Source organism: Fulmarus glacialis, unplaced genomic scaffold (genome assembly GCF_000690835.1).
Source record: "Fulmarus glacialis isolate BGI_N327 unplaced genomic scaffold, ASM69083v1 scaffold6890, whole genome shotgun sequence".
Taxonomy (NCBI): domain Eukaryota; kingdom Metazoa; phylum Chordata; class Aves; order Procellariiformes; family Procellariidae; genus Fulmarus; species Fulmarus glacialis.
The window spans coordinates 24,259-46,014 of NW_009189473.1; the positions used below are offsets into that span (position 1 = coordinate 24,259).

General features: G+C 41.4%; 1 protein-coding gene across 1 annotated transcript; it reads left to right on the plus strand.

Annotated features, from left to right (window-relative positions):
• Positions 1-4,135: 4,135 nt before the first annotated feature.
• On the plus strand, positions 4,136-20,860 carry IYD (iodotyrosine deiodinase). Its single transcript, XM_009582126.1, has 5 exons — positions 4,136-4,316; positions 13,712-13,906; positions 15,954-16,113; positions 17,963-18,119; positions 20,678-20,860. Exons 1-5 carry the CDS (start codon positions 4,136-4,138, stop codon positions 20,858-20,860), a joined length of 876 nt encoding a protein of 291 aa, XP_009580421.1.
• The last annotated feature ends 896 nt before the right edge of the window (positions 20,861-21,756 follow it).

Genomic DNA, 21,756 nt, shown 5'->3' on the forward strand with positions numbered 1-21,756 from the left:
ATGTGTTTATGTATCCCCATAGCTGGGGCAAATAACTTTCAAGGTCTGTGTTATCTGCAGACCCTTGATGGTTCTTCATGTAAGTTCAGTGATGTTTTCATGATCTCTGTTTAGAGAGCTGAAAGTTTTAGTGAGTTCCTGCAAACTCACCCATGCAGCTTTACTTCAATGAGTAGCACTGTTGATGTCTACCAGACTCCTGCCATGGGTAAACCCACTGCTCCGTGTTCATGGTGGTAACATTGGTACAGAAGTAGCAAATTGCACCTTCTGGTATGAATCTGGGGGTAAATTAGTCTCTGGGCTAAAATTTAAGTTATTTTCTGAAATCAGAAATGTTTTTAGGATCACTATTGTCCTGTTGGGCATGAGTAATGGTTTACCTGGTACCACAGATCCTAACAAATGGATTATTTTATTTAGAAAGATATTAATGAATCATGTTGTCTATCGCTAGGTAATTTCTTCTGCCCTGTAATATATAAATACAGGGAGCTTGCAACTGAAGGGCGGTATACTGAGGACAAATGGAAAGAATTACTCTATTGCATTGTGCATTGTTGTCTCGTGCTTTCATTGCTATGGGATGTAATTGTATTACCCACTGTACTGCTAGATTTCAAAAGGCTAGTTCATATGCAGTAATAACATTTGTGGCAATCTGAGCTAAGTTAATGAAAAAGATAATCAAATCTAATGCTACAGGGCATGATATCTGATATCTGCAGGAGTCATAAAGAGATCATACAGCAGACTCGGGGGAAGGGAATGTGGCGGTAGTATGTGTGGAGTGTGAGAAGAGGCAAGAGACAGCAGGAAAGTGAGGGTCACCTTGCTCAGAAGCACTGCGTGCTGGTCACTGACAGAGGCAGGAGTATGTGCTAGATATATCACAGAGATGAAGGTGCTTATCAAGCTAATGATATTTTTAGTAATGCCAATACCTGATGATGTGTAAGTTTCAGCGGCTCCCAGACATTTGTCTGTGTGCATTGATTGGGAAATTGGATTAAGTAGTTCATGTGTGCTTCTGCCTTGCCCATAGCAGACATATACTGAGTTGGGGGCTGATCATGGATGGCATTGGAATAGCCTTTTTTTGTTGTTGTTTTTCAGTAAACACCAACTGCAATCTGAAACTCACATCTGTCCCTGATGCCAATGTAATATTTCATTGCATCTCTAGACAATACCCAGTGGCCACTTTTTCCTGCTTCTAACTATAAATACAGCAAGTTGTCCGTGTGGATGCTTTCACCACTACATATTGGTATATCACTTGAGGGTTCCTACAGTGGCTTAGGCAGTGACTAGTAGCAGAAATAGTGCATGTGTTCCTTGTAGGTGTGTAACTGATGATGTTCAGCAAGAGACATGTGCAATAGTAACTGTAGTCAGCACCCAAAAATGTGTTTGTGCTATATTTATTGCAATTACCTCCTTCATCCTACTCTGCTCTTTTCTACGTTCCCTCTTAGCATTCTTCTTTTTCTACTACTGCTCTCCTTTATACAGATCTGCCTCTGACTAAAGTAAGAATTCTCATACCAAGTCCTAGCCATCTGAGGCCATCTAGCACTATAGCCTGTGTCTGTCCATGGCCAAAGGTAGATGATTAAGAAAAACGAGAAGGCTAAGGACTGCACAAAAGGGTCCCTCCTTCCATATATCTTCCCAAGTCTCAGCAGTCAGAAGTTTAGACATTTCCTGAATTAGGTGTTTTAACGACCATACTGTGCATTTGATAATTAACTTTCAATCAATAGATGTATTGAATCCCTTTTTGAATGTCTAGACATTATTGGTTTCCTATAGCATCCCGTATGAAGTCGTAAGAGTTCTTCAATAAAATAGGTGAAGTATCTCTCCCCATGACTGGATGGCCAGCAGGCAGGACAAATGAGTTTAAATAGCTGCTCTAAATCAAGGAGAGAGAGGATAAATTTAACTCTTTTTCCCCACATGACAATTGTTGTCCTTTCTATTCCTGTACACTGCATGGGTTTTGTTTGGTGTTTGGTTTTCTTTTTTTGCATGCAGCCCAGTACCAATGAGCCAAGCAGGTGTCTCAGGTCACAACTTGACTGGAAAGTAGGGAAGAGAAGATTAATGGCTCTGGTTTTCAAGCAGGTCACTCTCTTAGCCAGAGGTAGGTGCCTGTCTATTGCCAATTCCACTGGATTAGAATAGAAACCTAAGCACAACTTTTGCATGTCCTCTTTGTTTCATCTCTGATGGATTTAGGCAGGCATTTGGCTGGTTTTGGGGGTACCCTTCCTATACAGTACCCGTATATTGCCTGGAAGGACCTGGACCTCCTTGGACCCGGGGACTGTGTGTTGGGTAGGATGCACTGCAAGAGCAGTGAAGTATTTATTCTGTATCTGAGCTGGGCAGCTGGGAAAGCCCAGCCTGAGTACAAGTTATGAGGCAGTTTCATTTTGCCTCTAAGTGCATCTAGACAATATATGCACAGCTGAGCAATTTGCTTGGCCTTGCCCCTTTTAATACAAGGAGCTTGTATTAAGAGAGAATACATGACCAGACTGCCATCCAGACTATCATTGTGTGTGGCCAACTGGTATGGCCACACATTCCTCTTCCTGTGCACCAAGCTGGTCATTAATCTGTGTTTCCTGACAGGCTGACCCTTCTTCAAGGCAGCCAGCAACATTCGCTGAAGCATGGGAAGGTAGGGAGCGTACAGCAGGGAGCCTTTGGAGTGGCAGTGTCAAATGGGACCAGTAAGGGTGTACTCAGTGCTGCAAAACCAGTGGGGTGAAAGACATGGGTGGCTAGGGTATGGACTGAGAACCTGTCAGGATGAAACCTGTGCATACCTCAAATTCTTCTCTCTCTCCTTTGTGCCCCGGTTTCCACACAAAGAAAACAGGGAGTGCCCTAGGCAGGACCTGCAATGCCCCCCAGCAGGTGCCAGTCGCAGCGCGTGACGTGCCAGGGCTCTGGGGTACACCATCTCCTGGAATGGTTACGAACTGCTCCCACTTATCCTGGGGGAGGACTTATCCAAAATGCAGGTTAACTTGCCGTGGATGCAGAGACTTCAGAGCTGGCCCTGTGCAGCATGACATAAAGCTTGGCAAGGCTGGTGCTTAGCCAGCGCTAAAAAGGGCTGATGGGTGCAGGTGACTGCGTGCAGTCAGTACCCCTGTACCCTGCTCTCCAGCACACCTCAGCACCCACTGCCATCTGGCATTTTGTTATCCAGTATATCCAACAGTCCCAGATAAAGACATCATTTCAGTGCTGCTGTGTTGATTCAGTTCCCAAGCAGCTGTCTGAGGTAAAAAATGGGTTAAGCAGTTAGACATTGACCATTCTTGGATTAGACCAGGATACTATCACTTTTTAATCTTCCCGTTGACAAGATAGCTGAATCACAGTTTTAAAATTCACTGCAGCATAGACCTTCAGCCCTCAAATATTTCTTATTTTGATTCCCTGAATTCTTCTTTTTTCTTCCCCCACAACATCCAGGATGAATACAGGGTTCTGTGAATCATCTCATTCATGCTTCATGCTTCATGCGAGGTAATGTTGCCACTTTACTTAGCTGTTTTATTGACCCCTTTACACAGCCAAGGGTGATGCTGCAAGCTGCCATTCAACTGGTGATATTCTGATTTCCTGGGATACGTGCAATATGACTAATTTTATGAGTTAAACATTGATGAGATGCCATCAATTTTTAAAAGTCACATTCGCACTTGGGTCTTTCTCATACTCACTGTTACAAGCAAGATTTCTGAGATCACCATAATGATAAAAATAAGGGGGAGAAGTGTTTTGCCTTAGTCTGAGGTTTTGGAAGATCTTTATTTTTATTTTGCACTTAACAGCATTTACGGGTTTGTATATGGTCAGTGCCTCTGCTTGCTGCTTTTAAGAAGTTTCTTTACAGAAAATATATAAATCTGTGTCTGCTTAACAGCAGAAGCATATCACAGATGAGATTGTGGGGGCGGCGGCTGGAAAGTAGAAGCAGGATAGGGTTGAGGACTGAACCTCGGGTCCACCCCTTTCTGCTTGCTGCCGTTCTGCTCTTCGCATTTCATCCTCTCCTTTTCAGGAGAAACTATTGAACTTGGAAGGAAGGCTTCACGTTTCCACAGTCATGGCACTCTTTTCTTCCCTAACTCCAGTCTTTATAGCCGTTATATGTATTCTGATTGGGGTAATGCTGAAGAAGACTAATGGAGAGAAGGAAAAACGTGAGACTAAAAGCAAGCCTCTATCTCGCCCATGGGTGGATGAAGATTTAAAAGATGGTTCTGACCACCACTTAAAGGAAGAAGGTAAGAAAAATCTTATCTATCTATCTGTCTGAGTAGTTTTGTCGTTTGAATTTGATCTGCTGATACGAATAAAGAAGATGTGATCTTCTCAACTTCTCCACAGTGATGGAAATGCATAGTGCTACTGCTGCTGTGCCCTGAGCTTGTCAGCTCTGTGGATGGAGACTCTCCTGATGTCATGTCACTCTTGGTGTAAATCTCTATTTCCACCAGATCCCACAGGTCAGAGTGCAAAAAGAAAACGCATTTTCAAAGACCGCTGTCTGCCCCTCTGCCCAGCAGATCTCAGACCTATGAGGGACTGTGTGGGGAATGTAGGCAAAGGAAGGAGATGCTGAAATCCCCCCAGCCTCTTGCCAGGCCTCATTAGCGTGAGCAAAGGGAAGACCTGAGCAGAGAGTTTCTGTCTGTAAGCTGATTTTGTAGCCATCTCATCCCACTTTACTGTCCAGTGAGACATATTTGATCTCAGCATCCCCAGAAAAGTTGGAAATGGGTTTATTACAGTTATCAGAAAAGTCCTCCCTTTGTGACCTCTGTGAATGTCCATGAGAGCTTTAGCTGGATTAGCACTGGGATCATTTGGGAGGTATGTTGGTAAAATATTTAAGAACAAAATGTGGCGATAGTGCTAATCTCTGTTCACTCAACTGCATATTTGAACCTGTACAGAGTAGTGTACGGGTTTTTTTGCAGTAGTGGTTTCTGATGCACAGCTTGGACAAAAGTCTGAGCACAAAATGTACCCTTCCTTCTTTTTGCTTCCTGAGTATCCTCCATAAGCTCCCTTCATTTCCTTGTGAAATAAAAATCTACAGAGTTCTGTTCCTATGAAGTTTTTAAACTTGCAGTTAATACAGCTTTTTTTACCCAAGCTGGTTTCAAAGGCTTTTTGTGTGTTTTTTGTCCCATAATGACACATTGCCTGAGTCCACTTCTAGGAATCTTGAAACTTATATTGTTTTTCTGCACATATATCTTTTCTAAGAACCATTATTTCTCTTTATTTCTCAGTTCAGTGTAGTTTGAGTTACAGTGTTGTGTATCAGTTTCCAGAAATAGTTGATACTTGGAATCTTTCAAACCATGTTGACTATTTCCCAAATATACAAAATCTCTTTAAAAGTTAGTTCATATGTTGTACCCTCCTTTATACAATGAAAAATAGATTATGCATAAAATTATCCCGTATTTCCTTTGTCACTAATGGCTTCCTAGTTCAGTTAAATTGCTGCAAATTAAAATTCCCGTGGGTAGTTCAAGTGATAATCTATAAATTATCAGTGACATCTTTGACTACAGCTGTTTCTATCAGTTTAAAAATTTAGATCCTCTAAATAAACAAACCTATTAGCTCTTAACAAGGAGCCTCACTGCCACAGCTCCATATATAAAATGTTATTCTTTTATGTCTTAGTTTTTTTCCCTTTTATTCAGGTGCTAAATTCAAAACTGTACTGGTTTTAAATTGCTTACAAAAAATTGGCAGGTAGATAAACACATTTGTGCAGTTACTAAAAGGAGTATTATTTATTTTTAAAGAAAACCTCTCCCAATGTACCATGTAATCCAACATTAAATTAGGCTTTCTTGCTATGTTGCTTTTAACAACAAATAATCATCTTTCCCTTAACGCTGCGTGGCTCAAAACCAACATCTTTGCAAAACAGGCATGTCTTTTACCTCCAGAAAAATTAAAATAATTGCATCATGCTGGGGAAAGTTTTTCTTCAGCAGGTGAAAGCCCAGCCTGAGTGAGAAGAGAATATGGCCACCTTGGTAAGGATCTGCTACTCTGCTAATGCTATAATTGAGGATCAAAACATATTTACCATGCTGTCAATGTTAAAATTTTCACTGGCTGCACTAGATGCTGAAATGGAAACATGGATGTAAACAGAGATTTTCTTAATAGTAGAGAATATTTTACCTGCTGTGTAAATTCTACTACTTTACTAATGTATCTTACTTTATCAGAGAAGCTCATTTCTACTCAGCTGTCTCAAGCTGTGTGTTTAAAGACAAAGTTGAGTTAGGTGAGATTGAAGCATTTTTAAGGCCTTGTCTTAAAGCTAGAATCTAGGGCTGCTGTAGGTGAACAAGCTGAATTTTGAACAGCCCCCTAACAGGAGGAGGCAGCTGAAGACCAAGCCTTTTGATACCTGGCCATGACCAAGGTGAGGGCGCTTTGCCAAGCGAGTGAAGCGCTGTAAGAAAAGCACTGAACTTACTTGGGCGTCATCAGCCCCATGAACCTTCCCTCAAGTGGCACTGCCAGGGATGTTTCCCCTGAGAGGGGCATACCTTTGAGTAGCAAAGCATGAGGCTGAACTGCTTGGACAGACTCAGTAGAGTCACTTGTTGGCAGTGAAGGGCAGAAGGGGGAGGGCCAAGTGCTCCTGAGCTTGTCTGTGTTATGCTTGCGGCAGCTGAAGAGAAGGATGTTTCTCAGAGGAGCCAAAAACCCAGTTTTGTGGTTAAGTGGAAAGCGTTCACTCAGTCCATTTGTTAATGCCTTAGCTGGCAGTACTTCAGATTTGTTTGCATGCCCATCTGTCCTGTAACTTTTTCCTTCATTTATGAGATCCAGAATGAGAGATTGTTGTGCTGTGGATTGGCCAGAATGGTCTGTATGTGTGTATGTCTGGCCGCGTCTTGCATTAGGCCATGTGTGATTACCAATTAGGTACAGATGAAAAAGATGTTTCTTCTTCGATGACTCACAAGGGCTCTCTTCTAGTGGTGGTCTTCTGATCCCAAAGTGGTGGTACCTCATCTCCCACTGCTTCAGGTTTACACAATTAGATCTGGACTGTTGCAAAGACAAGTTCAGTCTTTAGCCGAGGGAGCTTATATATATCGGTCACTTTGTTGGTCATATATTCAGATCGATACAATTGATGCATAAGGTGAATACAGACCCAGTTTACAGTGGTGTGGAGGATGAGGTTGAATTTTATTTATATCCTTGCTACTCTGGGAATCAGTTGCAGAGATTAATAGCAAAGGCATTTTGTTACTACATATTTAATTGTGGGGGCTTTGGTGATATACTCTACTTAAGGACTACAAAGGCCCAAATGTTCCATCTCTTCTGAAAATGCACTGCTCATTGCTTGTGATACTTCTTATAATAGACCTCTCCCACTTAGAAGTATTTCTCCTCTCCCCAAGTTCAAAGGCTTCCCATATCTTTTAATAATAGTACTGACATGAATGAGGCAGTAGCAGTTCAATTTTCCAATTCAATGACAGTTCATGCTTTGCGTCATTTAGGACCACAGGACTTACATGGACATGGTGCATTACTGTGTTTACCTCCCTGCTGCTGCAGACACCTCCAGCCTTTGTTATCAGCTGAATGAACATGAAATCTGGCCTTTTTTGACCCCATTTCTTTAACCTTGGTGGAAGGCTATTCCAGGACTTCGTGCTATGGGTTAAAAATCCTCCTCTGCCTGCCTGTCCAAACTTATTTAATACTATGCTATACCCATTTTTCCTGTTCCATCCTCTTGTTAGTTTAAAGGATACTTTTCCAGCCCTGGTGTATACCCTCCTGTGGTTTTTAGACAGCAGTCAGATTACCTCTCAGCTTTCCTTTTACTAGGTAAACCAGCAAATCTTCTCTTTATAAAAGAGCCACTCTATTCCTCTGATGATCTTAAGAAACCTTCTGCAACTATATTCCAGTTTGAGGTAATTTTTACAATATTTTGATGCTGGCTTCTTTATTCCGGGGTCTGCCTCTCCCACTTGATACTTATTTTGCTTAAGATCCCTGACCAGCTCTTGAGGTTTCCAGGATCAGCCTGCTAACCACTATTTATAACCCACTAGTAAGGCACTCCATCTCTTTTAATTCCTTATTAGCCATACACTCAGTTCAGGATTGGATTCCTGAAGTGGCAGATTATGTAGCAGTCTGCCATTAATCAAGCAAAAAACCACAGGGTCAGTTGCCCAGCATTTTAAGTCCAAAGATCTGAAAGCTTTCTTTATATACATTTAATTGTTTTTCTATGCATCGTATCTTTACACTGGAAAAGAGGATTGGAGAGGAATTCTATGCTTAGGAAGAAATTCCTTAGAGAAGAAACTGAAAGAGCTGATTTGGAAGGCAAACACATTGGTCTAGACTGAGGTTACAAGTGAGGATTTTCAAGGATCAGTCTCAGGACCAATTGTTAATATTATGTAGTGGTTTTTGCATGAAACCAAGGACTGTACAAGTGAAATTTCTTAATGACATACAACTGGGAGCCAACCACACAGGCAAGTGTCAGTGTAGGTAAAATAAGTGGCCAACAGAAATGAAATGACAAGTCATTATTCTCAGTGTGAGTTTATGTTATTAGGAACTCATGGTAAGAATTTTGCTACAAACTGAGGCAAAATCTATTACATGATTTGTAAGCTGATTATAACCTCCCATATGAACTGCAGGGAAGAACACAAACATCATCCTAAAATGTATCCAGAGAGGAATTTCTGACAGAGTTAGAGAAATAGTACTTTTAAAATGAGATTTCACTTGGGATATCTGAGCCAAAACCATTTCAGATTTGCTTAAAAAGGAGGAAGCCTGATGACTATTGCAAATGTACAACAGAATTGATGGCAATCTTGAGAATGTGGCTAACAAGATAATAGACTGACTAGCAGGATGTCTGTTGTCCATCAGATGATGGAGTACACCGAGATGTAAACAAGACACTTGTAGTATTGTATAACGTGACTGTACAAACAGGAGTATGTCCAAACACAGCAATTAAAGATATAGAGAGCATGCACTAAACAGATGGTGCTGATAACGATTTTAGCTTAGCATATGGATAATGTTAACTGCTAAGAATGGATGGTAGACACATGGTGGAAGAGAATAAATAATAGATGAATTTATTATAAAAAAAAAATTGCCGGAAGAGTTTTGGTTTTGTGTGTCAGTTCACTTCTTCTGCCTCAGCCAGTATTCCCATTTTGAGTGCATCAAGGTTTTTAAGCTTTGCCTACAAAACTTAATCTCAGATATGGTGATTCTCATACTTTCATTCTCACTAGTCACCTCATCTTTGTCCCATGTTCAACATCTTTGAAAGTACATTTCTTGTTTCATCATGTTATCATTAAGTTGAACCATCCAGACCACACAGCAGCTTCACTTCTTTTCTTCTCTTCTGCTTACATGGAAAAAAACCCCAACCAAACAAGCAAACTTCACAAAATTTAACGCAGCTTGGCCTTAGGTAATACTGCAAGTTTTATACTTTCTGACTTACAAGGCCTAGGTTTCTGTGCTAACTAATCCTTTTCTTCCATTCCTAGTTGCCTATAGATCATTTAATTGAGATGTTTATTCAACAAATTACATCTAAGATTATTTTTATACCTCTGATTTAGAGATGCCAAATCTCTCTGCTTCCTGATCCCTGAATTCTTCCGAGTTCTCCAACTTAATTTTTCTTAATCCCTTATTTTCCCCAAGTTTGTTCCCTTAAAAATTGAGAGCCACAGTTATAGATCTACTTTTCCTTACCCTTTCATTTAGTCAATTAAATTCAATGAACTGATAATGTCAGCTTAGGGGTACTTTTTTTGTTTAATAATATCCTCTCCTCTCACTGAAACCAAAGCTAAGAGAGTCACTGCACGAGAGAAGAACAGGTCATTTTATTAAGGTATTGGATGCTTCAGCTGGGAAGCCTGGTTTCTAGTATTATCATAATATTTCCTCTTCAGTCTATACCCGGAAAGCTATGCTTCTGCCATGTACTTCATAACAATGATGTGGTTGAGGCAATATGACTCTCTCTTAAAGATGTGCCCTGATCTAGATGTGACCTTGGGGGTCTTTGTAGGCTTCACACTATCCCAGACGACAGTGTATCTCAAAAAGCAATCCTTTTTTTAGCCATGCTACTTTTTTATTTCTTTACAATCTACCACAACATCAATTATTACCTATTTTTTATTGATATGCTTCCTGGACAAGTCAAAGCAGGTACTGCTGTTGTTATTGCATCTTCATTCTTCCCTCCTGTCATGTTTTGTTTCATGTTCTGTACAGGCACTGATAGCTCTTCCACTTTGCTGTCTAGGCCTCTGCACTCAACTGGCCACAAGCAACATCCTCTTTGGATTAAGTACATCATCTGAGTCAGCTCTCTGACTACTGTCCTCATCCATATAAGTAATTTAATCTCGCTCTTCATCCTTCTGTCCTTCAACATTCAGATATGTATTGATGTGATGGTTTATCGCCTACCTGACTTTCCTTGCCTTGTGTTTCAAAATCAGGTACAGAGATTACACAAATTTCCTCCAGCTCTGCTCCTGTTTGACAAAACTCCTTGGTAAAGATTTTCAGTATTTTATAGACTAGTCTCGGTATCTCTAACTCAAAATGATTGTTGATCGTTTTGCAATAATACTAGAAAAAGAGGTGACCAAGCAGGGCTTGGATTTGCTTAGAAGCAAAAGATTAGACCACCAAGTCTCCTCCATCAGTAGCTGAATAAAGGTATGGTGCATTGAATGTGTGCTATTTCCTACTTTCTGAACTTTGATAAAAACCTCATCATAAGAAAGTAGATAGTGAGAGCACATAAGAAGTCTTGGGTCCTGGAGTTAGTTTTATTTGACTTTTTCTAGGCTAGAAATAGTCTATTTCTATTTCCCAGGACATTCAACATTGTAAGCTTGGGAAATGGATAGGGATGATCACTACTGCGCATTGGTACAAGCACAAATAGTATAGTCTGACCTGAAATTTTCACCAAGACACTAATCCAATACCTACTTTCAGCATAGTTTGCTGGTCAGATTCTGCCTTCTGATAGGCAAGGCACAACCTCAGCTGATTTCAAGAAGTGTTTTGTTATCATAAGGAAAATATTTCTCCCATTTAGAAACTCCTCTTACGTGAGTGCCTATGGATAAAATTAAGATGTGCATCATTCTGTGTAACTGCTAAATCTCAGTTCAGCAACAAATACCTTTGTTGTAGTTTCAGTACTGCTGTACACAAGATGGATTTGCAGAGGGAGAATTAATTTTATTGGCCCAATCAAGACAGTTGCAGGAGGCCATCCAGCTTCCAGGCCCGTAAGTCCTTCGAGAGCAGCTTGCAGGAGAGGTTATGTGGCCAAAGCTTGCATGATTTTCTGTCCTGTCTGTATCAATGGACACCTTCTGAATTTCTCTACTGGCCGGACAGTCCTCAGTCAGGTTGGAAAGGGATGCTGAGTTGCTATCTCCCAACTCCCTGTCTTTTCCCTTAGGGTTTTATACATTTTTGGGTCATCACTTTTTCTCTCAAATCCTTTGGCTGCCAGCCATCACTGTCTCAACTTCTGTCTGTGGAAGGTTTTTTACTTTTTTTTTTTTATCTTTCTCATCCAGTACGGCTTTAGCTCATGTTCTTTCTCACATCTTCACAACAATTGTCTCAGTAAAACTGAACTAAGGTCACTGTGCCTCTGATTACATGGGCCCTACCCTCCGGGCTGAGGTTTGCACCTTCTTCCAAACCACCAGGCAGAGATGCAAGAGGCAGAGCATATGCATCCTGCAAACTATTCCACAACTGCATTCCCTGTGAATCTTCAAGGAGAGGTTGCATATTGGCTTTTATGAACTTAACATAGTGGTCCTTGAAAATGGCATCCTATGGTACCCTGCATAACGTAGAAGAGGTGGGAAGGATGCAGAGCTCTAACCGTCGCTCTAATCGTCTCCCTGCATCCCCTCCCCAGCTAGCCTACCACTCTAAAACCTGTAGGATGTTGAACACTGGGTCCCCAGCAGAAACTCTTCCTCTCAACATCCTGTTGCACCACACTACTTGCTGGTGTAAACATAGCCTTTTAACCCCGTGGTATTCCCTTCACGGAGTGTGGAGGAGGAACAGCAAACAAGGGGGTGTGGAAGTTTTCTGAAAGAGAAGATCACCAGAATCCTAGCAAAGGGCAAGTCCTAGTCAGCCAGTTGCTATGGAATAGTAAATAATCTACTGTACTAAGTGTAAACCACAAAGGGAACACTAGAAAGAGGGATCCTCTTCCTTTTTCAATTTGAGTGTGCAAGATGGCCACAAAAATAATTTTTACAATGGGTCACTGCTTCCTATTACCATGGAGCCAGGTCCTTGCAGACTGTGACCGAGAGTGCTTAACACAGGCATGAAATGCTAAACAAAACAAACTTTCTGGTTGACTTCTTTGTATGCAAAATGAAATGTATGTTGTTTGGTGACCAGAATCATTCTGTTTAGATTCAACATATGAAACTGGATATATTACAGCCTCTTGCACATGCTGAATCACACTCGTGAATATTTCACTGCTGTTTATAAAATGAACTGGTCTCTAAGGCAACTGCATACAACTAAAACACAGAAATAATTGCTGTTTGAATTTGCACTGGAGATTGCTATGATTCTGGAATAATAGCCTAATGGCGACTGAAAAAGAACTGGAGTATTTTTTCCTGACTCAGCTCTCTGTAGCAGATTGCTCAATACTATCGACTAGTCAAAATGCAAAATTTAAATGGCTTTAACTTCCACATCATAGTTGCAAAAAATGCTGTCCCTGCTGACTCTAGGAATGCAGGGGAGAAAGAGGAGATCTCAGAGACAACAGAAGATGCATTTTGTGGTATAAAAAAACCCCCAAAGAGACAGATTTCAGTGAAATGAGGAACCATTTTGAGTTCCTAAATTAAAGACAAGAAACAAAATATCCTATATGTGATATGTTGTTATCCTAAGTATAGATGCCTGTCATCCATTTCCTCTTATGCGGAAAGTATCGTGAAACCAAAGAACTTAACCACAAAGTCACATTTGTGCAGAGCCTAGACTTGTAATGCTTCTGCTATGAAACATAAATATGGAAGAAGCTGACATTCAGCTCTTCAGAGGAGATTTTACACACCTTGGTAGTTAAGCTCTCTCCTTAACTTGAGTAATTTAATTGATTTTTTTCTTATTAGACTGCTCAGGAAGGAACACATATGTTCACATTTCCTTACTGAGAAAAGCGTGCTGAAAAGCTGGCCACCTTTTCACTGCTGTTTCAGCTTGTAACCCACTCTTACAGGCTTCAGGCTTGCAGGCTGAAGTGGAGAAGGCTATAACTTCATCGTGGATCACACTTGCTACAGCCAGCCAGGACCCTCCTGCCTCTCGGTATCTAAATGAGGTGTTTATTCAGTAGCTGGAGCTAGGGGTCAATGAGTTGTGTCAACTAGAACCTCAGACTTTGCCTTTCCAGTGCTGTAGAAGTGCAATGTATGCCAATGCAGGCCAAAGTGCATTAGGGTGGTGAACGCCAAAGATATAAACAGCATTCTCCAGCAAAAAAAAATCCCTAACCACTTTTATTTTCTTGCAGAGGTTGATGAAGAGTGGCAAGGACTTGATGAAAATGTTGCCCATGTCCCCTTCTTCGTGGAGCGCTACTCTGAGGCTGAAATGATTAAAAGGTCACAGATGTTTTATGAGCTTCTTAATAAGAGGCGGTCTGTCAGGTTTCTCAGTGATGAGCCAGTCCCCAGGGAGGTTATCAATAATGTCATCAAAACAGCAGGTATGGCACTGAGTGGTTCAAGGTCTGGGGAAAAAAAAAAAAAAAGGATCAGCATTGCTGTTCAAAAATTCCACATCAAAAGTGATGTGGAAAAGCCAAGGGAATTGGCATTTGGCTTATGGTTTTCCTAGATTCACCTGTAGCCATAGTGAATGAGCACCCATTGATCGATTAGAAATTACTCAGTTTGAACAACTATGTCAGGGGCTGGTTTGGAGCATTCCCAATTCCTTTGTATTTGCAGTACATCCAAAAGGGATAAAGAGAATTTCAACAGTATGAAACAAAACATTTCATTTTCAAGCTTTAAAAGATGTTATTTAAAATAAAATTGATGTACAGTTTAGTGAAACATCTTTCAAATAGAAATATTGAAGTGTTTTCTCTCAAAAATGTCAACCCATGTGTACTTCACATGCTTTAAGATTTCATTCATTATGATGATATTTATCATGTGTGGGTTTTATCTGTTGGTTTTTTTCCCCCAAACAAATTGATGAAATTGTCCCAGCCATGTGAAATATTTCAGTTCACATAAATGGTTGGGGTTTATTATGGGGAAAAAAGTTTCAGCCTAGAACAAAAAAAGTTTCCAGTCCTTTCAGCATCAGTGCCAGGTCCCTATTGTATATGACTGGAAAGTTATGCTGAGGACCCTGATCGACGTTATTAGACTGAGTGTCAGAAAAGAATTTTCCTTTTTTTTTTTTTTTTTTTTTTGAGAACTTATGTGTTTCAAATCATTACTGTAATGTCCTGGCCTAATCTCCTCTCTGCTTTAGCAACATTGACTTCAGCCAAGAGTGGTTTTGACCCTCATTGTTTCTCTTCTATGAACCAGTTGCTGTTAGTATAGAAAATATTCACATGCTGCCTTAGAGAAAAGTTCAGTAGCCTCTAGCAGGACTAATAATATAGAGATTCTGAGCAATTGATGTGCATTGTTTTCCCTTTAAAAACTGTAAGCAGCTTTGTTACCGCACTGTAACGAGTCTCCATCTTCCTCTAATTAGCTGGGAGTCATTAAAACACTGAGCATGTTTTGGCAAATGCAGCAAAGCGAACAAGCCTGGAGTGCAGATGAAGTACTTAGTAACCCTGAAAGCTTTGGGATGTGTGGAGGAAAAGAAAACAAAGCAAAGCATAAATGTCATCAGTTCTTACCCAAACCTGAGGAGAGGAGAGGTTCATGGTATAAACACATTTTAATATAAAAGATAGTTCAAGCTGTTTATTCAGTGTTTCTTAAACTGAAATCAGCCCTTAGATAAGCAAATACAGTACGTGTTCAAGACCTTAAAATATTTTTAAAATGTGTATGAGGGGTTAGAGAGACCTGAACAGTTTCCTTAACCTATTTCTCTTGGGCTTGTACAGATAACTGTATTCTTCAGCTTCTGACTTTCATCTGCTAGGCAGTTAAAATATTCTCCAGTGGTGTTGGTGTGTAATAATCAAGGCTGAATAAGCAAGTGTAGACTTAATAAGTGCACACCTACATACACCAGCTGTCTTTGGGACAACAAACTCAAACTTGTATGCTACATGGCAGATGTCTGCATTGTGCAGCTCCTCATCTTTGTCAGTCAGTGACAGATTCCTGCGAGTGGTCGCTTAGCCTTGTTTCCCTGAAAGCCATTAGCTTCGCCCTTCAGCTAAAACCATGTCTCAGAGTAGGTTGCATATTCAGACAGTGTGTTGCTTTGGGTATAATGCTTTGCATTAACATTACTCTGTGCACATATTGCACCATAATACTGCCTCATCATCAGAACCACAAAGGAATTTTTACAAATCCCTAATTTTTGTTTCCTGTAAGATGAAAGGACTAACCTCTGTCATTGAATGGGACTTCACATTCTTTGAGAAACAAATGAACAGAGATTGTCTGCCAGAACTTATCTCAGTCCTTTTCTTCCCATCTCATCAACTTGCTTTCCCATTGCTCTGTTGGTCAGTCTAAGCCCACAAAGAAGAGCTGGTACTGCCCACCCTCCTTCAGCATTGTGCCAACTGGGTTTTCGTCTTTCCCTGTTTTTGTATGAAGGTACTTCACCCAGTGGAGCGCACACTGAGCCCTGGACCTTTGTGGTAGTTCAAGATCCATATTTAAAACGTAAGATTCGTGCAATTGTAGAAGAAGAAGAAGAAATCAACTACAAAAAAAGGATGGGAGACAGATGGGTTAATGACCTGAAAAGACTGAGGTATGAAAACATCAATTGGCTAAAGGGTTTGAAGGGAGCTGTGTTTTGGTCTAGGAAAGACTAATTGGGAATTTTTAGTCATGCTTTTTTTTTTTTTTGCATTTTTTCTCTTATTTTCAGGAAGAAAAAAAACAAACTGAAAATATTCAGCTCAATTTTAAAAACCTTGTTTTAAAAATGTTCTTTCAAGTCCGTGCTCCTTAAACTCTCCCCAGTTTTCTGTTGCGGCTCAGGAGGGCAGCTGTAAATATTTCCCACTTCCTGATCACAGAAAAAGAAGGAAGGTGGGGTCAGAGACTGCCTCAGACAGAGAGTTGCCAGGATTGCTATATTGTGGTCGCTAATTTACAGCTGGGAAGAAAAAACTCCTGTCTGAGAAAAGCAGAGTTCCCACCCAGCAGGAGCTGAAAAAAGAAGTGTACTCTCTGTATATGTTAATTCTGGCTGCCAGTTCTAAGTGCCAGGTGAGATGCAGCACCTGACTGATACACACAAAAGAAAAACTCACTATGCCTGTGTGCTTCAATCTTACCAGAAGAAGGATGAAATAAGTGACTCAGATGTTCAGCACACCCCTTCCTGTTGCATGGCTTTGTCTTGATTCTCAAGATGATGGGAATCTTACTGAAAGCACCACAGTCTAGAAAACTGAAGTCATAAAAGCAGCTTGATTTCTTCTAGTATTCTTTTCCTTTTCTTCCTCCCTCTTGCTTTTAATATATTTCTAAGATTCATGTTTAGAAAGAAAAACTTAAAATTATGTGTAGAATTGTGCCTTGGTGGTTGGTTCATAAAATTACTTCCAGTAAAAGGGATTATATACTCTCCATCTTGACACTTCTCCAAGCATTTGGCTCCATCATTATTCTTTTTCTATATAACTTCTGTTGCCATAACTCTTGTCCCAGTTTTTTTCCTGTTGTTTGCCAAACAATGAAGCTCCCAAAGCCATTGGGAGTTTTGCTGCTGACTGAGGTAGCCCCAAGGCTTGTCCCTATGCAAGTGCTGAATTACGCAATATTTAATTGTTCCAAATGCCCTCCAAAGTCTGACTGACTTGCTTAACTTCACACAATGGGAAGATGTCTAGTGAGTCTTGGCTTGTCAAATGAAGCATATGCGCAAAGCTTTATGGGGTTTATTTGCCCTACTTGTTTCATAATGTTATTATTTTTCAGGCCCTTATGTGCTATGTAAATTTATGTGCTATGTAAACAACTAAAATATAGTATTTTTTGTATTTTGAGTGAGAACAGTAGAAAGCACACATTTTCTTATCTAAATCCTACATCATATTTGTATATATTGTCACTAAAAATAATTGAGAACCAAATAAATTCTAACAGGGCTGAAATACCCAGAAACAGAATAACATTCTTTGCTGTGAGAATATATTTAGGTTTACACCTTAGACCAAGAAGTTTTGAACGTTTCTGCCAGCAGTGTTCCCTGCAATCATAAAAAGTTGGCACTGCTGGTAACAGGTGGAGCTGCAAGTCTGCAAAATTCTAGGAATTAAATAATCTCAAGGGCAAATGCTCATGAGGCCAGTTCATAGATAAGAGGTCAAGAATTACCTCCTATTTTTATGCAACTCCACTCTTCAGAGTGAGTGCATCAACTCCTCAGCCGAATCTGTTAAAATTGAGAACTCTATTCAAGCTTTTTTTTTCCCCAGAAATTTTTCTATTTAAACTGATAATACTTAAGCCTTTGCAGTAAATGTTCTAAGCTTTAATCCACTGCTCTAATTGTCGTGTACCTTTAGTGCCCCTTTGCAGACAGTAAATGTGACATGGGAAAGTGAAAAGGTCACAAAATAAATGTCTTAAACATTATTCTTTTGCAGAACAAACTGGATCAAAGAGTACTTGGACACTGCTCCCTATCTTATCCTCATTTTCAAGCAGGTGTACGGGTGGCTTCCAAATGGCAAAAAGAAGACCCACTACTACAATGAAATCAGTGTTTCTATTGCCTGTGGTATCCTGCTTGCTGCACTACAGGTACATTGACAGAATGGGCACACTGGGAGTCGGTGTATCGGTTTGGATTACATACCACGACTATTCTGCCCAAATGAGGGTGGAACCGAATTTAGATTTTAACGTTATCAGTGCTCTGGATTACTCCAGTTCCTGGCAATATGTCTTAGTTTTGAGTTTTAAAGTTATTCTGCACAGACTCACACCTGAAAAGGTGATTCCTACCCTCAGTACTGGTTAACAAGAAGAAAAATGTAATGCAGTGTACTTCCAGAGTTGTCACTCTTCTCTCGGCACAGGCTTCAGCCCCTGTGGTTTCTGCCTTATGCTAACAGGGCTGACAGGGGCTGCAGATTACCCGAGCATGGCTGTACAGTGCCACACTGCCCCCTTCTTCTCAGTAATCCCTGAAAAATGGCTTGACCCCAAATCATTTTTAGTATACAATGCTGGAAAAAAAATCGAGGACATATTGCACAGAACAGGCTGTACCATTTCAATCAGTCTTTCTGCAGCATTTCTGAAAGTGAACTGATTTCTAAAGCTCAGCATGTTTGACAGCAGCCAGTTGGATTTTCTCGGTGGTTTCTCAGTGCTCAGTTCTGCCTGTTGTATCTGATGTATTCACACAAGTGTTTAAATAGTGAAGCTATTCCGATTGCTAACTTGGCCTGTCAGCAGGATAACAGCAAGGTGCCATCTCTTATGTTAGGCCAATTTCCTACCAGGAACTGCCATTTCTCCTCCACTCTGTTCTGAGTGACGCCTCCCCACCCACATTGCTGTTCCTTAGGAGGATCTTCAGGATGGGAAATCTGAGAAGTGAGCAGTGCAGAAGCACATTGCTGGGGTGTTGCTGCTCTGCAGCTGCACAGGGCTCTGTATTTTCCCTCCGTGGAGCTAAGAGCAAAGGGGACGCGCAGGGAATGGGGCAGAACCAGCACTGTGTCACTAGCTCCTTAGTCAGAAGCACTAGGAGTGACAAGACTCCACTTTTCCCCGAGCCAGCCCACCATCAGGTGAGACTTCTCCCTACCAACTGTTAGGGTCTGTAGTGCTGTCTCTTTCCCAGCTCTTAGAAATTAATTGACAACGTTAAAGAACACGTGCCATGGACTCATAACATTCAGCACCACCACCGTTAGCTCTTCTCCTCTTCAGAAGACCACGGAGGTTACTTGACATGAGAGGCCCATTGCCTGAGCGCCTGTCCCTGGCTGACTTATATCCCAAAGCCTCCCAAAATGCTTGCTTTACATAGAAAGAGACCTAAATCCACAAATGCAACTCTTGGGAAGCACCGCAGGTGCAGGGTCATATTTGGGATAGTGTCAGCACTTTACTGTTTGTCAGGTTGTTTAGCTTTTTAATGAGGTTTCATTTGAGAGGAGGAGTGATGCATAGACTTATTTTGGGGTTCTGATGTAAGCCCAAATATTGGCCACTGTGAAAGATGGCAACAGACTCCTGTGACAAACTCTGAGGCAGAGCATGTGCCCCCATCCCTGTCGGGTACTGCTCTTGAGTGGGAACAAATGGTCACAAAGCTGTAAGACGTCTTCCTGCCAGCTCTATGGGGGCAAGAACCGAAACATTTCTTTGTATGAGCCAGATGAACCCCAACCATGTGCTCATTTTGGCTGGGATAGAGTTAATTTTCTTCCTAGTAGCTAGTATGGGACTATGTTTTGTATTTGTGCTGGAAACACTGTTGGTAACACAGGTATGTTTTCGCTACTGCTGAGCAGTGCTTACACAGAGCCAAGGCCTTTTCTGCCTCTCACCCCCCCCCACCAGCGAGGAGGCTGGGGGTGCACAAGAAGCTGGGAGGGGACACAGCTGGGACAGCTGACCCCAACTGACCAAAGGGATATTCCATACCATATGATGTCATGCTCAGTGTATAAAGCTGGGGGAAGAAGAAGGAAGCAGGATATGTTCGGAGTCACGTAGAGAATTCAGGAGTGAAGTTGAGCCCAGGAAAAAGGAACGGGTAGGGGGAAGGTGTTTAAGATTTGGGTTCATTTCTCATTATCTTACTCTGATTTGATTGATAATAAATTAAACTAATTTCCCTGAGTCTGGTTTGCCCGTGATGGTAATTAGTGAATGATCTCTCCCTGTCCTTATCTCGACTCACGAGCCTTTCGTTATATTTTCTGTCCCCTGTCCAGCTGAGGAGGGGAGTGATAAAGCAGCTTTGGTGGGTACCAGTGATATCCCCACAACTGCCTCTCAACTTCACTGTAGCCGTGGATCCCCCATTACACTGAGCACTGCAGGCAGGCTCCTGCTGTACAACATACAGACATGTTGGGCAGAATAAGGCTGTTTCCATTAGCCTGTGCTGTTGCTGTGGTGGAGGAATGCTGTACTTTTCTGTAAGCCATGTAGGTGTCTTTTATGGTACTGTTGAGGCTATTAGTAAAGCAGGTGTTCCAAAACCTGCAGAAGAGTCTAACGAAGCAACATTTCTGGGCTAGTCAATAGGAGAATGTGTACAGGTCTGGTGAGAATAATGGATACAAATACAGAGCACAGACCTCTGTCTCACTCTGTTGCTGTCTGTCTTGCTGCAGAACGTGGGTCTGTACACGGTGACCTCCACACCCCTCAACTGCGGCCCCCAAATCCGGGTGCTGCTCCAGCGCCCAGCAAATGAGAAGCTACTCTTGCTGCTCCCCGTTGGCTATCCCAAGAAAGATGCTACTGTGCCTGCCCTGACCCGAAAGCCACTGGAAGACATCATGGTGGTCATGTGAGCCCAGCGCCACAAGGCAGGAGCACATCCCTGCTGCCAGGTAGTAAGCAGCAGCCCACTGAAGTTGTCACTGCTGTTTCTGTGTATCGTCCTCCCACGTCACTGCTGCTCTGGCTGTTTACACCTGTATTTCTTTTAGTGCTAGTCTAATCACGGTGGCTGCTTCTACTAATAGCAGCGAGCAGCCAAGCACTGTGCATTTGACAGGTGCTACTACCAATGAGCCCAGGCAGTTGTTCCAGGGGCCACATACAATGGCATTTAAATGACCTTCACCACTCGATTTTTCTTATGCATTGTAAGGACAAATCTTTCCTTGAACTGGAATGTATATTCTCCTTATACTTTTGTGATTTTCACTTCAGAATTTTAATGCAGGTTGTATTAAAAGATATAAAGAGGTCAAACTCAGCTGTCTTATCTTGATCAATGCTATTTAAATGCCCCTTCCCCTTCACTGTGTTCAGTTCTGCATTGGAGGAAGCTATTTTTCTCACATACAGCAGCATTTTCCCTACTTGATTGATCTCAAAAACCTTGTCTATACTAGGCTTTCTGAAACTATTGCTGATACAAGTGTCTTCGGCTGGGGAAAATCTAGTAGGAACAAGGCATCCAAGTAATTTCCTTGTTACCATTTATTTACACATGTTCCAGGCACAGTTAGATCACATGGCAGCTATCAGTCGTGCCCCCCATATTTGCTGCTTCCACTGGAAGAGGCCCAGAGGGAACTGCTATTCTGGTTATCCTGTTTACACCTACATCTATTCCAGTTTAACACCCTGAAATTTAAACTGCTTTAGAGACCCTGACATGGGAGAGATGCTTTCATGTTACACCAAATCAGGCATATTTTCGTTTATTTTAAGGCTGCTTCCCACAAAAGCAATGCTC